The sequence below is a fragment of the Acinonyx jubatus genome, chromosome D4, assembly GCF_027475565.1.
Source record: "Acinonyx jubatus isolate Ajub_Pintada_27869175 chromosome D4, VMU_Ajub_asm_v1.0, whole genome shotgun sequence".
Lineage (NCBI taxonomy): Eukaryota > Metazoa > Chordata > Mammalia > Carnivora > Felidae > Acinonyx > Acinonyx jubatus.
The window spans coordinates 6,837,082-6,853,491 of NC_069391.1; the positions used below are offsets into that span (position 1 = coordinate 6,837,082).

The 16,410-nt window shown below is 60.7% G+C and overlaps 1 protein-coding gene across 2 annotated transcripts; it reads left to right on the top strand.

The window, feature by feature from the left end:
- The first annotated feature begins 43 nt into the window (after positions 1 to 43).
- On the top strand, positions 44 to 13,859 carry CRAT (carnitine O-acetyltransferase). Of its 2 annotated transcripts, XM_027035360.2 has the most exons (15): positions 44 to 558; positions 2,128 to 2,266; positions 2,980 to 3,243; positions 5,733 to 5,851; positions 7,055 to 7,108; positions 7,659 to 7,824; positions 8,192 to 8,366; positions 9,092 to 9,270; positions 9,787 to 9,887; positions 10,282 to 10,401; positions 10,597 to 10,719; positions 10,818 to 10,953; positions 11,338 to 11,400; positions 12,157 to 12,294; positions 12,960 to 13,859. In XM_027035360.2, the coding sequence occupies exons 2-15, from the start codon at positions 2,240 to 2,242 to the stop codon at positions 13,173 to 13,175; spliced, it is 1,881 nt and encodes a 626-aa protein (XP_026891161.1). In that variant the 5' UTR covers positions 44 to 558; positions 2,128 to 2,239; the 3' UTR covers positions 13,176 to 13,859. The 2 variants fall into 2 exon arrangements, with proteins under 2 accessions (XP_026891161.1, XP_026891160.1); XM_027035359.2 differs by lacking the exon at positions 2,128 to 2,266 and having other exon boundaries at positions 45 to 558.
- The last annotated feature ends 2,551 nt before the right edge of the window (positions 13,860 to 16,410 follow it).

Below are 16,410 nucleotides of genomic sequence, written 5' to 3' on the forward strand. Positions count from 1 at the left end.
TCATCTTTGACCCTATCCCGAAGCATATTGGCGGACAGTCCCTTGTTGACATGGTTGTGTTTTCCTTTCGCTCTAAGAGTAGCGCTCAAGGACACCAAGCGGACTGAGAGGGCTGCACACTACTGCGTCCAAGAGCTGAGACAACTTGTGGAGGTGGGAGACGGAGAGGGGCGCTGAGGCCTGCGGTTTGCCCCTCTTCCTGGGTTCCACCGCCTCGCGGGGTCTCGGGACCGCTAACTGCGCCCTCGGCCCCGCCCCCCGTCAAGCCCCGCCCCGCGCCATGGCCCCGCCCCGCGCTCGCGCCTAGCGGCCCGGGCCCGCCCCAAGAGTGCTCCTCCTCGGGGCCACCAGCCCGCGGCCCGCCAGGCCCGGTGGGTGGGCGCCGGGCCATCTCTACCCGCTGGCCGCGGTGACTCGACGACCTTGGTCCAGAGGCTCTAGCAAGGATCCACCGGCGGCGGCGGCCGCGGCGCGGACTTTGCCCAGCGCGAGGAACCTAGTGGACTCTGTGTCCGTGGGAGGGCCGCAGAGATGTTGGCTTTCGCGGCCAGGACCGTGGTGAGTTTGGCCGGGAAACCGGCCTGGCGGGCCCTGGACGTGGCGGGTGGGTCGGGAGTGGAGCCAGACACGCGGCTGCGCCAGAATGGAGTGACAAGCCGTCGAGGCGACGGGGGCAGGAGGCCACCCACTGTCCTGCCTAGCCAACAGCTGCTGGGGTGGGATCGGCAGGGGGCCTAACCCCGCTTGGAAAAGGAGACTGAGGCTCAAGGTCAGAGACCGGATCGAACCCACATCGTGTGGTGCTAAATTCCTGCCACCCGGAAAAGATAGTGGGGACCCAGGGTTCAGGCTGCACCTCCACCCTTAGACCCAGAACCAAGTTGCTGGGAGGCCAGGAGTGTCTCTCAGACGGTTATTCTCTGACTCACACACCTGTCACTTGCTCAGCCTGAGCCATCTATGCCCGGTCCAGAGCCACTTCTCCAACCTCACCCAGTTGCTCAGGTCTCCTGGGGCGCATCAAACGGCCCCTGGGGAATTGTGTGTGGCCGGAGAAATTCATGTGGAGGCCTCAAGCTGGGCTGCTCTCAAAGTCCTCTGAACTGGCCGGAGGCTTCAGGCGGCAGCCCCCTGCCCTTCTTCTCCACCAGTCCCTCCCCCAGTTTTCTGTGTCTACGCCACAGTGCTCTCCGCAGGGCAGCCTGGACCCGGCAGTGCTGCTCCTATGATTTGAGTTCCTTCGCTGTCCACTCCAAGCATATCCCTGATTGTATCTCCTTCTGTCCGTGCCAAGAAGGATGTTCAGATACTACTTGGCCCAGAGGGCTGAGGGTACCCATCCGCTGGCCCAGAGGCTCTTCCAGGTCTCCCAGGACCCGAAGGCTCCACTTCACCCTTGTCACCAACACCTAAATAGTGCCCCCCTCCTACAGACAGCTTCTAGGACCTTCTCGGTGGCCTGATCGCCTTATTGCTGGGGAAACTGAGGCAAGGAGCGACTTGGCCAGAATCCCCTGGCTCCGGTGACTCAAATCTAGCAGAATCCCAAAACTAGCATTCTCCTTCGGTGTATTTTTTTTAGTGCCCAAAGTCCTTCACTCTTAGCCGCCAGCCGAATGAGCCACAGCTCAAGAGAACCAGGCTTTGGTGGAAGGGAGGCCCAGAAGGCCTCCAGGAGTCCTGGAGGAAAACGGGATGGGGTTTTAGCAGCCACTGTCCACTTATGGCCCCTTTTCGGCATCCGCTCCCTTGCGCCAACCCCAATTTTCAGGTCTAATTTCAGGCTTGTGGTGTAACCTCGGTGGCCGGACGGTTTCTGCCTCCGGCCAGGTTTTTGCTCATTAAACAGACCTATACAGATTCCAACAGGTGGATTTTTTAATCCCTCCTGGCCTGCCTCCCTGGCACCGGGCCCACCCAAAGAAGAAAGGAGAACGTGTTCCAGGTTTCCTCCTGTGCCGGTGCCTACTACCAGCCCCCTCACCTGCTCCCTAATCCTCCACTCCTGGAAGCTAGAGAGGGTGCCTGCCACAGCCACAACCCGAGGTGTTGCCGTGGCCACCATAGCCATTGCCATTGCCATCCCTACCACCCCCCTGAATCTCGGCTCTTGTCTTTTCTTTCCAGCCCGGGCAAGTGGCTGTCTCTTGCTAGGTTCTGCTCACCCACTTGGTAGCACAGTTAGGCTTAGAGGTCCAGCCCAAGGCAGACAGACAGGGCTCAGAACCTCAGTCCTGCCATGGAGGATGGGCAGCAGAAAGAGAAGGTATGGAACGGATCCTCTGCCACTTGCCTACCCACTGCTTCCAGCTCCTCGGATCTCCTCTCTTTCTGCCTGCCTCCAGAGCCTCCCAGACTTCCTCTGCCACCTCTCACCACACCCCCGCACCCCCGCCAGGCCATTCAGCTCTCGCTTGCCACACAGCTGCCCCAATGTCCCTCTATCCCCACCCCCAGACAGGTAAAAACCAAGCCTTCGCCCTCACCCCAAGGGACTGTCCTCCTCTGGCTCTTTCTGACTTTCTCTTTTTCCCTCTCGTTTCTCAATGTGGCGAGGGTGGGAGAAAAGGAGGCGGGGACCCCCGGGGGCGGGAGCAGTTGCCTCACTGCTGGCTGGCTGGCTGGCTCCTGGTCCCAGGGGGAGAAAGGCGGAGTCTTGTGCCTCCAGACCGGGGAGAGGCCTCCAGACAGGTGAAAGGCCGCCCTCAGCTCTGCCGCCCCCGGCAGGTGCCATCCATCCCGACTTGGACCAGTGGCCACACCCCCCGTCCCCTAGCCCTCCCTGCGTCTCCAGGCCCCAGAGAGGCGGAGACACTCACTGTATACAGTTTGAGGGCTGGGAAGCCAGGCGGGCACCATCCAAGAGGCCAGCTCTGACCCCACGGAGTGGCACATAAGTGCCCAGTACTGCAGCTTTTGGGATTGACAGGGCCTTCCAGAGCCAGCGAGAGAATGAGCAAGATGTTCTGCTGCCTGCAGGTAAAGCCCCTGGGCCTGCTCAAGCCCTCCTCCTTGGTGAAGGTTTCCGGCCGCTTCAAGGCACACCAGGATTCGCTGCCCCGGCTGCCCGTGCCTGCGCTCCAGCAGTCCCTGGACCGTTACCTCAAGGCGCTGCAGCCCATCGTGAGCGAGGAGGAGTGGACCCAGACCAAGCAGCTGGTGGAAGAGTTTCAGACCGCGGGGGGCGTCGGGGAGCGTCTGCAGAAAGGGCTGGAGCGCAGGGCCAGGAAGACGGAGAACTGGGTGAGTGGACTTCCTCGTTCCCACAGGGGCCCGGGGAGGAAGGGGGGCGGGGGGCACAGGGCCCTCTCGGAGGCTTATGAGAGCACCCTCGCTGCGGGCCCATTTGTCGCTGGCCTCACACCGAATTTTCCAATACCTGCGACTCGGGGGCATTCATGTGCGCCCTGCAGTTTCTTCAGTGCTTGCTCTGTGCCTGGCACTAGGCAGGGCCCTGAGTGAGCAGGAACACAGTCCGTGGTCCCTTGGGGCTGACATTAACGTAGGGTGGGGATCGAGGTGAGGAAACAGGACACAAGTGAGGGGACGAGGTTCTCTCCGGCAGTGAAGCTTGCCAGGAGAAGAGGAGAGGGGAATATGGCAGCGGTTTGAGGCCGAGTGGGCCGGGAGGGCAGGGAGGAGGCGGTGTTGGATCTGAGACAGGGAACAACACAGGGAAAGGTGGCAACGGCCTAGCGTGTCCAGGGACAGAGGCTGGAATTTAGTGCAGCGGCTTGGGGCTGGGGCGGGGGGCATCAGAGCAAGGAAGGTGGGCTGGAGTTCAGTGGGAGGGGGGCCGGCCACAGGATGGCCTAAAGCAGGGCATTTGTGTTGTTCAGTGACAGATCGAATTGCCTGTCACACAGGTCCACACTGACGCCCCATGCACTCTCCTGTGGGCGTCTTACACCTGAACGTAGTTGGAAAGGACCACCCTGACTGCTGGGAGGGAAGCAGGAATGGGGGCGGGAGGCATGCGAGGAGGCTGGCGCGGGCATCTCCCGCGGTCAGGGTCAGGATATGGTCAGGGTCAGGATGCGTTCTAGAGACAGCACTAATGGTACCTGCTGATAGACAGCAGTCCTGACTTAAAGCAACGGCAGGGGCATTTGGGGAGGGGCAGTTGGGGAGGATGGGGGAGACTGACCAAGAAGGGGATGGCCGAGCGGGGAGCAGGTTCTCTGGGAGAGAACCACAACCAGCTTCTGGCCCTGTAAAGTGGGAGATGCTCTTCTGAGTGGGGTACATGGGAGCGGGGAGTCCTCAACGGGTGGGCGTCATGTACTGAGCCTCGGCAGGCACTTAAGGAGTCTGTGGTCTGGCAGTTTCCCTCCATTTTTAGCCAGGAATTTCTTTTTCCAACAGAAACTTCTAGCTAAAAGGGTGGGGCTCCCTCCTTCTCCGCTCACAAGGCCCAGCAGATTCTCAACAGGGGGAATGCCCACATCTGCAGGGTTTCCCTGTATTTCCCAAACTCTGGTCAGAGGCCCTGAGATCCCTGATGGAGTGGGGGCCCCTGGCTGAAGGGCAGCCCGGCTGTCACCAAGGGGAGGGAATTCCTGTCTGCCCCTCCCTGATCCACAGGTGAGGAAGCTGAGGCCCAGAGAGGTAGATTGAAAACCCACAGCAGCTCCCTGGGAGGCCCCGAGCTACACAGGAGAGGGTCTGGCTGACCAGGAGCCTTGTCCTCGGGCCACAAGTCAGCAGACAGCAGTTGCTTGCTGGCCCACTGTGCACCCTGGGCCTGTCATCGTCCCTCTTGCCTTGCCAAGAGCCCAAGGCTGGCGGCCTAGCGCCACAGGCTAGCTGTGCCCCAAGGGGAGCCTGTGTGGTGAAGAGGCACGTCCCACGGCTGTTTGAGATGGGATAGGAAACACAGTGGGGGTCTGGGGTCCCTGGGATTGAGAGACCTGCCAGAGAGGCGCTTGCGGGGGCAGGGTGAGGGGGATATTACAGTCAGCACGTAAGGCTCAAGGGTGATAGTTACTTGGGAGTCTGCACAGCCCCGAGACAGGGGTCTTTAACAGCCTGGCCATGGCTGGTCCCCAGAGAGACTGCTCACCCGATGGAAATAGCCCCTTGGGCAGAGGACAGACCACCAGGTGGAGACACAGGATGTGGCACCCACATCTTGTCACTAGGTCAGTGACTTATCCTCGCAGGGAGCTTTCCCTAGATGGCCCTGACCTTGAGATCCAAGGGAGTGTCTGCTCCCCAGTCTGACACCAACAAAACCGTGGCCAGGGAGGACCAGGGTCCCAAGAACTGCACTGAACCCTGGGCTCCTGCCTCCCCAGAGAATGTCTACCTGGAACAGTCAAAAATACATCCATCAGACTTTGACTTTATATATATTTTTCCTTTTCTGTCATTCATATATTTTTCTTTCTAAAAATAGTAAAATCATTGCCCAAAAGTGTGTAAGATGAAGGAAAGTGATTCACATTTCTGCCTCTTCCCCTCACCCCTCCCCCATTTCCTGGCAGTCCTTCAGTCCTTTTCTTTCTAGAATCATTGGCTCCTTTGCTCCGCAGTGTTGTCTAATTTGTCTTGCTAATGCTGATTGCCTCAGGCTAAGAGGAAATGATGCGGTGCCACAGGTTGGTTTTTAAGGGGGCGGGAGGCTCAGAGGCTCTGAGCATTCACTTTGAGAATCCGTGCAGTATAGAGGGGGCAGAGGGGACCCAGCCACGTCCCCACCCGCTCCTCACAGGCTGTGGTCCTTTCTCCAGCTGTCCGAGTGGTGGCTCAAAACAGCCTACCTCCAGTACCGCCAGCCCCTGGTCATCTACTCCAGCCCTGGTGTAGCACTGCCCAAGCAGGACTTTGTGGACCTGCAGGGACAGCTCCGGTGAGTGAGTGGCTACGGCTGGGACAGGGCTCTGGGCATGTCCAAGGCCCTGATGTCCAATCCCCCGGGAGATTGCAGGGGCCCCAGTCCTGTTCATTATCTTTCATTGGCCACCTCCTCCCCACCCCCCGCCGCCCCACACAGCCTTACGAAGTAGGGAGCATCATCCCTATGTCACACATCGGGAAACTAAGGCTCAGAGCAATGAAAGGACTTGCCCGAGGTCACCTTTCAGGATTGGCTGAAGCGGGGTCTTCCTGGCTGTAAAGTTTCATAACTGTTAATCACACTGTGGACCGTATCCCCTCCCTCTCTGTGAACCTGAGGCTACCCCTCACCTCATTCTGGCACTTCAGCCCCTCCTCTCTCTCCAGCTGGTCCCAGGAGTGACCTTTGTACACCATCCCCTTTTCCACATTCGGCCGTGTCACTTGCCCTGGCCTCTGTTTCAATACTACCAGGGATAAAAATACCAGTGACAGGGATCTCCTGCCCAAGGACCAGACACCCAGGGCCACCACCTGCTTCTCTTAAAGGGGCCGGGGCATCCAAGAATTCAGGCTCAGGCTCTAGCCAGTGGTCCCCATGTTGGGAGCCAGGGGCAGACCAGGTGTCAGGCCTGACTGGTGTGGTCCGGACGATCCAAGCAGGAAGGCCCGGTTGAGGGAGATGGCCCGGAAGACACAGCGGCCCCCAAACAGGAAGGTACCTATCAGAGAGGACACCCTGAGCCGCTGCCCTCCCGTTTATACTCCCCATCCCCCAAGGTCCCGGGTCCCTCTCTAGCTGACGCTTCAGAGAAGGGGTGACCTCCTTCCAGGCTCCAGGCTGTGGTTCAGGGCCTCGGGCCCTTTGTGGGTGAAATCAGCCAGTACCAACGAATAAACCGGCCGTAATCGCGTTCCCATTCATTACACCTACATCCTTCCAGCATGTGGGTGTCCCTGGCCAAAAGCATCTCCCTGGGCCCTCTTGGAACCCTCCCTCTAGAGATAAGAGAAAGCTGGCTCAGAAGGGCAAGCCAGGACTCAAACACAGGTCCTACACTTGAACTCCTTCAGGCTTTCTGCCAGCAGTGAGTTCAGAGTGAAGCAATCTGTCTCCTCCCTTGGCTAGGCCTTCCCCTCACCCCACTGGTGTCCCTGACCTGGGACCTCCCTTGGGGTGTCCCAACAGGTTCTGATCTCTCATTGGTCCCCCCAGGTTTGCTGCCAAATTCATCGAGGGCGTGTTGGATTTCAAAGCCATGATTGACAGGTGGGCAGCCTCCCCCGCCCCGCACCCCCCCCCCCCCCCCCCCGCAATCCCCGCAGCCACTCCAGCCTGGGCCCAGCGCGTCCAGCGTCTCCAGTGTCGCAGCCGGGTGTTGGACAGGTCCAGATCTCGGTTGCTTTCACTTCCTGTTGGCCCAGCCTCTGTTGGGGTTGGAGAGACAGTATGGGGATTGGGACACTTAGGTCCTCTGCCCCAGCTGCTGGGACCGCCTCCTGGTGACACTGTCCCAGCCAAAGAGGACCCCGGAGGCTGACTCACCGCCTCCTCTCTTCTGTCGCTTAACTGAAGCGCCGAGGGGAGCGAGTTTCCGGGGCGACTCAAGCAGGGCCCGCCCAGGGTGGGATACAGGCCCCCTGAGCAGCCCCAACGCACCTCCCGCTCACACTGAGTCGGGGTAGGGACGCCACTCGCCTAAGCCCCTTCTCAGCCTGGCCCGGCTCCCAGCGGTGCCCAGCAGCAGCTCCCTGGTGGTCTTGTCCTCCGCCCTGCTCGGTTGCCTGGTGGCCCCCTCACTGTCCCTCTGCCCCCGCAGCGAGACCCTGCCCGTGGAGTACCTGGGGGGTAAGCCGCTGTGCATGAACCAGTACTATCAGATCCTGTCCTCCTGCCGCGTGCCGGGCCCCAAGCAGGACTCGGTCATCAGCTTCAGCAAGACCAAGAAGCCGCCCATGCACATCACCGTGGTGCACAACTACCAAGTGGGTGGGCTCCCCCCACTTCCCCAGGGGAGGAGGGCGCGGGGCCAAAAGTCAGCTTCCCCAACACGCATGCCCCTGTGTCCCTAGGATCAGGCGTGCCCCGGGCATCTCTACTGGGTGCCTGGCTAGGCCCCAGCCGGAGGGCACCCAGGAGGGGCCATGGGCCTGCCCAGCCTGGGGAGAGCAATGCAAGGACCTCCCCCCCTCTCGCCCCTGTAGCCTGTCTCATCCCTCGGCAGGGCCCCGACCGGCACTGGCTGTGACTTCTGGGCTGCCGGGGCCAGGAGGAGGCTGGGGTGGGAGGTGACTGCTGCCTGTCTGAGACCCCCACCCACCTCCCTTCTCCCCACTTGCCGTGCCCGGATAGTTTTTTGAGCTGGACGTGTACCACAGCGATGGGACACCCCTGACGTCAGATCAGATCTTTGTGCAGCTGGAGAAGATCTGGAACTCATCGCTGCAAACCAACAAAGAGCCCGTGGGCATCCTCACCTCTAACCACCGCAACTCCTGGGCCAAGGCCTACAGCACCCTCATCAAAGGTGCCCGTGGGTGGGGGGGTGGAAGAAGGAGGAGAGGCCCACGTCTTGGCCTCTGCCCACACCAGGCCCTGAGCGGCCACGTTTCTCACTGAATCCTCTCAACTCGGAGTGGGTGCTGTTGGCCCATTTTACAGATGAGGGGACTGAAGCTTGGCTGGGTTTAGTTTCCCTGTGTTAAGTAGCAAGTTACGGTAAGAGTCAAGCCCTCTGGCTGCAGACCCCACCTCTGCCTCCACATTCTTTCCAAATCCTTTGTTGGTGAGGGGCGTCGTCCCTGGAGTCGAACCCCTGTGTTGGATCCCTGACTATCACGCTGGCTCTCCGTGTGACCTGGGGCTTCGGTTTCCTGGTTTGTTTTTTTTTTTAAGTTTATCTTTTAGTAATCTCTGTACCTAACGTGAGGCTTGGGATCACAACCCCTAGACCAAGAGTCACATGCTCTTCTGACTGAGGCAGGCAGGCGCCCCCGTTGCCTCATTTCTAACGTGGGTCCAGTATCGGGCCCCGGCTCGTGGAGCGCTAGGGGGCTACAGGGCCCTGTCGGAAGGCAGCTGTGTTCACCGCTCTGCCACCAACCCTGTCACGAGGCCCTGTTGAGTGCAAAGTTGCCTCTGCAGCCCTCACCCAGCGCCCGTGCATGCTCTGGAAGCCTCCGAGGCTTCCCCGGGCCTGACATGCACCCCCCCCCCCCCACCGTCTCACGCCCCTCCCACACGCCACCCCAGACAAGGTGAACCGGGAGTCGGTCCGCTCCATCCAGAAGAGCATCTTCACCGTGTGCCTGGACGCACCCGTGCCCCGCGTCTCGGAGGATGTGTACCGCCGTCACGTGGCCGGCCAGATGCTGCACGGGGGTGGTGGCAAACTGAACAGCGGCAATCGTTGGTTCGACAAGACGCTGCAGGTGGGGACTTGGCGGAGCCCCGACTCCCACCCAGGACGCACACCCAAACTTGGCCCACGCAGGACTTCCTGCCCCTCGCCCGGGCGTCCCTGGCCTCCCAGCTAGTAAAGCAGGTGGGAGGCCAGCAGGTGGACGCGGCTGTAATTACCAAGCAGTCAGCATGTCATTACTGGGCCCGGCCCAGAAACCGCTGTCACCTTGTGAGCACAACCGAGAGGGCTGGGATGTGGGGCCAGGCAGAGCGACGCGGTCTTGGCCGTGACTTTCCCTCTTTGCGCCTGTGGAATGACTCCCAGGGAGGAGTCATTATAGGGACTCGACGCGGTATATGAGTATGGGACGTGCCGTGGCCTGAAATGGGCCCAAGGCCCCTGGTGAGTGTTAGCTGTTATTAAAAACAATAATAAAGTCAGCATAACTCCTGAGATGGCTTCAGAGAGGCCCTTCCCACGGGACCCAACCAGCAGAGAGTGGCTCCAGGGACCTGGGACTGACGGGTCCCTCTCCCTTCCACAGTTCATCGTGGCCGAAGATGGCTCCTGTGGGCTTGTTTACGAGCATGCAGCAGCGGAGGGACCCCCCATCATTGCCCTCGTGGACCATGTCATTGAGTTCACGTGAGTGTGCCTGTCCCACCCTCCACCCGGCTCCCGAGCTCCTGGTGACAGGTGACAGTCACGGAGAAATGCCATTCTCCCTTGTGCCTGCGAATCTGTGTTTTCAAAGGAAGCCAGAAGAAGGCATGGGTTTAGCGTCGTCAGACCCGGTTTGAGTTCCGGCTCTGCCGCTTCCCAGCTACTTGACCTTGGACAAGTCCCTTCCCCCTCCGGGCCTCCTCCGTGTGGCCACTTGGAAGCTGGAGCGAAGGCAGTTTTCTAAAGAGCAAACGCACAGTCTCCCCAGGCTGGCTCCCTCCGGCCTCAGGAACCCATGCCCCCCACCTCAGTCCCAGGGGTGGACCCAGGCTCCCGAGGCCCCAGCATGAGCCTGAGGCCCCCGTGTCCCACGCAGGAAGAAACCCGAGCTTATGCGGTCCCCCATGGTGCCCCTGCCCATGCCCAAGAAGCTGCGGTTCAACATCACCCCTGAGATCAAGAGCGACATTGAAAAGGCCAAGCAGAATCTCAGCATGTAAGCGCGGCATACCGGGTGGGTTAAGTCAGGTTAGGGGACTGTGCTCCTCGAGCCCGGCAGGCTCCTGTTCCCGGTCGATCGTGGCACCTGGCTGGGTCTGAGACCGCTCTTGGGCCTTCCCCGGGGCCTCCCCTGGGGTTGGCAGGGGCTGCCAGGTGCCTGCTCCTCACCCACCTCTCTCCCACCCCCCAGCATGATCCAGGACCTGGACATCATGGTGATGGTGTTCCACCATTTTGGGAAAGACTTCCCCAAGTCGGAGAAGCTGAGCCCGGACGCCTTCATCCAGATGGCACTACAGTTGGCCTACTACAGGTGCGCCGCGCCCCGGGGCCTGCCGGGGGAGGAGGGAGGAGACCTGGGGGGGGGGGGCAGCCTGCTGGGGGGTGTGCTCAGCCCCCTCCCGCACCCAGGATCTACAAGCAGGCGTGTGCCACGTACGAAAGCGCCTCCCTGCGTATGTTCCACCTGGGCCGCACCGACACCATCCGCTCGGCCTCCGTGGACTCACTGACCTTCGTCAAGGCCATGGATGACTCCAACGTGTCGGTGAGAGGTCCGGGGCGAGGGTGGGCAAGCCGGCCTTGAGCCATCTCCCTTCCTGTACGTTCTGTCACTACACACTGATTGAGCACCTACTGTATTCCAACCCCCCCCCTCTTCCCGGCCCCCGGGGTGGGCACTGGGAATCTAACAGAAGGTGGAGTCGTGAATTTGGCCCTGAGCTTCCTGGCAGCCAAGGACAAAAGGGAACTATTGGTTCATTCGCTCATCAGCAGGGCGTGTCTGCCTGCGTGTCAGGCCTTGGTTGAGGGCCAACAGGGGAGGACTGCTCTCGAGGACCTCGGATCTAGTGCCGGGTGGAGCGGGCCACTGCGGTAGGTGGCAGGAACTGGGAGGGAACATACACTTCAACTCCCTCACCCCTCTTAGGAGCACCAGAAGGTGGACCTGCTGCGGAAGGCCGTGCAAGCCCACCGAGCCTACACGGACCAGGTGAGTGAACCCCTGCTGTCCCCATTTGCTTGACCCTTGGCGTTTCCCAGCTGTCCATCCCTGCAGCCGCTCACCCTTCGCATGAACCACTCCTCTCCAAACCAGGGGGCACCCGGGGCACCTGGAGTAAGGCTGAATATCCCCATTTTAAAGTTGGGGAAACCAAGACTGAGCTCAGTGACTTTGTTTTGGTCCCAGGTTAGCCTCTGGCGCTCACATCGTGTTCTCCCCTCGATGGCCCCGGGGCCCCAGATGCTGAGGGCTTGCATGGTCTGGCCAACAGCGGGGTCCCCGCCCTCTGACAGCTTGGGCTGCAGTCAAGGGCGGGAGGTCTAGGTTCCCATCTGGCTCTGAGCACCTGTGTGTGCCAGGCTCTGCCCAAGTTACATGCAGCTGTCCATTTTGCTCCCACTGCCACCCCGGGAGGGACATTCAGTACCCATCCCCATGTTACAGATGAAGACCCCGAGACTCCAAGATGTAAGTGACCTGCCAAGGCCCCGTGGCCGGGATGGGGCCAGGCCACCCAGCTGCAGGCCTGTGTCCTTAAATCCTGCCCTGTCCCCTCCCTGGGCAGGTCCCTGAGCCTCAGTTTCTCCATCTGTGAAGCGAGGGCTCTCCTGCCTGGACCCTCTGGTCTCATGAGTCCGAGGGACCGCTGTGTGGAAGGGACGTTGCTGCCATAGGCTTTTCAGGAGGGATAGGGGCGCACCCTCTGGGCCTGCAGCCCCTGCCCCTGACGGTCCCCTCTCACAGGCTATCCGCGGGGAGGCCTTTGACCGGCACCTGCTGGGCCTGAAGCTGCAGGCCATTGAGGACCTGGTGAGCATGCCCGACATCTTCATGGACACCTCCTACGCCATCGCTATGCATTTCAACCTCTCCACCAGCCAGGTGGGTTTTCCTGCCCTCCGGGCCCCTGCCACTGCCCTAGGTGCCCTGGGGTGGGACAGAACAGCCCCCGCTAGAGCTGGATGAAGGCTGCACCGAATAAAGCCCGGGTCCAGAACATGGCCAGACTTGGTGGTGGTGTGACCCATTCGGGCCACCCCGGGTCAGTGCTGAAACGGCTGAGTTCTGGTGAAGAGCAGGGCCTGGGGGGCCTTGCCGTGACTCAGGCAGGCTGAGAAGGGGTCAGGGCCCCCCCATCACGGGAGAATCAACGTGGTTCGTTCACCGGTCAGACACGAAGGAACATCTGAGTCAGGCCATCCTATGCCGGGCACTGGGAAACAGCAGGGACAGACCACCATCCCTGTCCCTTGGGAGGAGGGGACAGCGTAGGCCGGAAGCACGGGGACGGAGGCGGCGATGGCCCCCTGCAAAGTGCCGAGGGTCGGGGGAGCCTCCAGGAGGGCGCGGCTCCCTCAGGAGTGGCAAGGAAGACTCCAGAGAGGGTTGACGCCAGAAATGCACCCCAAGAAGCAGACGAAGTAACCCGCCCGCTGGAGAAGGGGGGAAAGGGCACCTCGGGCAGAGCGCAGTGGAAGCAGAGCTGCGGAAAGGCAGGCTGGTGGGGTAAGACAGAAGTCCCGTGCTTAGTCCTGTGCTGTCCCCAGGTCCCTGCCAAGACAGACTGCGTCATGTTCTTTGGGCCCGTGGTCCCGGACGGCTATGGCGTTTGCTATAACCCCATGGAGACTCACATCAACTTCTCCGTGTCGGCCTATAACAGCTGTGCCGAGACCAACGCGGCCCGTCTGGCGCACTACCTGGAGAAGGCTCTCCTGGACATGCGCGCTCTGCTCCAGCACCACCCTCGGGCCAAGCTGTGAGCCCCCTGTGCTCAGGCCTGCCGGCGTCACAGCCAAGCCACCGGGGGTGGGCAGCCCACCAGGGTGCCGCTCCTCTGCCCCCGACCGCCCCCCACCCCCAGGCCCCGCAGATGTGACTAAGCCAGGAAGGCATCCCCCAGCGGGGCCTGCAGGCCTGAGCCAGTGCCTTCCGTGGGTCATCGCCAGCATTTGCTGGGGCCCGAGTCCCGGGCTGAGTCCAGAGGCTAAGATCCGGGCGCCCGGTGTGCCACCCAGGAGCCCTCCTGCAGGGAGAGGAACCAGAAGAGCCTGTCCCTGTCCCTCACCAGGTCACCAGACCGGAAAGTCCTTTTCTTGCTAGCTCGGCTCTAGCCAGCCCCCTGCCCTCTGCACTGCCGGGCTGGTGTCTGTATCCGAATCCCCAGGCTCCCAAGGATCTAGAGACAGGACTGTCTAGAGCCAGGGGCTCCAGGCCTCTCCAAGGCTGAGGCCAGGGTGCAAGGTGTGCTGGTAAGGGAAGCCCAAGGCCTCGCCTCAGCCCGCCCTGCATGGAAGTACGATCTTCCCCTGCCGTGCTCTTTTGGACGATGTGGCCGGTGAGCCCCAACTCACTCGCTTCCATTCAGTTTGATTCCTGAACCACGTTCATGGTTGTGTTAACAGTGACGTGCAAGGTGATTAATAAAGGGGCAATTTGTCGGTGAAGAGGTGTTTCGGCCCAGGGGGCAGGCAGTGTGGGGCACACGCCTGGCTCTGCCTTCTCCCAGCTTCCCCTGCATCTGGGAACCGTGGTCCAAGCAGCCGGTGAGTCCACAGGCTCCCAGAGCAGCCAGGAGGAGGGTCCTCGGACTTAGGCCAGGGAGCCACAGGCCAGCGCCAACCTCGGGGCACTTGGCCAGGAATGGCACCAGACCCAGGGCTGCATCTTCACAGACTTGGGCCTCCCTGTCCCATGGGCTGCGAGTGAGACCGACTCTCCCCGGGGGCCGTGGGGCCACGTAGCCTCAGCTGTGTTGGTGCGTAGCTCACACTCAAGGCCGCCACCCCCACGAACCAACAACAGTGTGGCCAAGCAGCCTTGCTCAGCCCAGCCCAGCCCCAGGTGCTGCCAGGGGCCACCAGACTACAGAGCCCTATATGTGCCCCCACCCTCCCATGCCTAGCAGGGCCAGGGTGTCCTGCCCAAATCAAATAGGCTGTTTGTGGAGAGACGTCTCTCTCTCCGAGGGATGCTGGCCCTAAGGAAGGCGGGGGCGAAACCCTAAGAGCAGGATGCCAAGGGGGTGAGGGTAGGAAAGGCCACTGAGCCTGTGGATGAGGTGAACTGGCTGACTTGTGACAGTCACAGGACGGTGGGTCCTGTGGTTTTCTCCATTTTTCAGATAAGGAAACTGAAGCTCAGAGAGGTTAAGGTCACCAGACCACTAAATGGCAGAGCAGAGGTTTCCAGAGGAGCCCCTGTAGCCAAGCACCCAGCCCCAACACCACACCCAGTCAGACAACCCAGGACAGTGGGTGGAGAAAGAAGGAGGCCATGGCTGGAAACCAGCCCAGACCCGGGCCCATAAGCTGGTGATGGAGGAAGACAGAGGGCCCCAGCCTGGGGGGCACAGGAAGGTACCAACTGGACCAAGGCACTGATCAAGTGGAACTAACCTATGCCAGGCACTGGGGACTGTCAGGCCTGACTGAGCCTCCTCACAGCCCCACGAGGCTGGGGACTCCGTGTCCTCTTCTCTCCGAGGCTAGGAGAGGGGCTCCTGTCCCTTTACCCAAAGTCCACGGGAGCCAGAGGTGGGGCCCAGATAATGGGAGGGGGTATGGCCCAGGGCTTGGCCACTCCTCAGGACCCCAGGGCCAGCAGGGCAGGGTAATGCCAAGGGAAGGCAAACGGTAGTGCCCTCTCGGGGCCTTGAGCAGGAAGACCTTCGAGAGAATTCCACAGCACACAGCCTTTGCTCTGCCGCTGGGGCGCTTAGGCTGACCCTTGGCCTCCCTGTGCCTGGGTGTCCTCGTCTATACAATGGAGGTGGTGCTCCTCCCTCTGGGGGCTCCTGGGACTCTCAGGAGCAGGTCCCGCAGCAGGAGTTGAGCGATTACCGGGTAACCCGCATGGCGGCGGCAGGGGGCCCACACCCAACCCAGCCTGGGGCAGCAGGAGAGCAGGGAGAGGGATCCAAGCCAAGGACAGTGCCTGGACAGATGCCCAGGACTCCAGAGGCTCAAGTGCTAAGAACTGCATGAGTCCGAATATAAGGCAAGACCTTGTTCCCCAAAAAGCTAGATCCTTCAGGAGTGAGGGTGTCCCCTTGCACTTGAGTGGTCACAGGCCTCATGCTACAGAGGCTCATTCCGTTTTCTAGAGCCAAAAAGTACCAGTTGGGGAAGACACGTTTAGCAAAGACAACCCCGAGCAGTGTCATGGGGAATGCATGAAGGTCCCCTGGCGGAACTGGTTGGTGGGGGGCAGGGGGAGATGAGGAAAGGCAAAGAAACCATGAAGATTCAGTCATTATTGCTGAGGGCGTGACCTGTGACCTCACCCTCTGCGAGTGTTAGATGGGGGACAGGCAAGTATTCTAAAGGCCTCTGGACATTTGGGGAGGTAAGTGTTGGGGAGATCGCCCACTCCTACAGGATCGAGTTTTTAAATCCACCTGTTGGGATGTTACACCAAGAGGCACTTGCGTCTTGGGAAACAAATTCTGGGGACACCATCGTGCTCTTCGCCAGCAGACCCACAGCACTGTGGGCCCCCGGGAGCCCGCAGACCCCGAGGCCAATGACACAGATGACGAACTCAGTTTTGCGGGTGGTGGTGGGTTTTTTGTGGTTCGTTTGTTTTTGCAAAATACGAGCGCAAAAGAGCAGCTCTATATTTTGTGCGACACATCATTAAATTTGAACATGCAAGACAATGAATGACTGAATGTTACTCGATTTTTTTACCTAGATCCATCCCCTAAAAGTTTGTCCACGTTGGCACGAACTTGATTTGGGCTCTCTTCACTGGGAAAGTGCAGGGACAGGAGTCTGCCAGGTGAGGTGACGGCAGGACCACCTGAGGCCCCATCCGGGGGCCAGGCTAAACACCCGGCTTTCTCCCAAGACAGAGGAGGGTGTTTTAGGAAGGTGCTGAGGAATGCGTTGAAGGGGGCCCAGTTGGGCTGGGGGTGGGGGAACCGTATGGGGAGGCTTCACTGCCTCTGGGGGGGGCGGGGCCTGGCCAGTGGGGGAAGGCCGACATTTCAAACAT

Excerpts from the sequence above, each read along its gene's own strand:
- CRAT (XM_027035360.2), top strand. The coding sequence starts at position 2,240 with ATGGAGGATGGGCAGCAGAAAGAGAAG. Across the intron at positions 2,267-2,979 it reads ATGGGCAGCAGAAAGAGAAG|GTAAAGCCCCTGGGCCTGCT; the intron begins GTATGGAACGGA and ends TGCTGCCTGCAG. Across the intron at positions 10,954-11,337 it reads TGGATGACTCCAACGTGTCG|GAGCACCAGAAGGTGGACCT; the intron begins GTGAGAGGTCCG and ends CACCCCTCTTAG.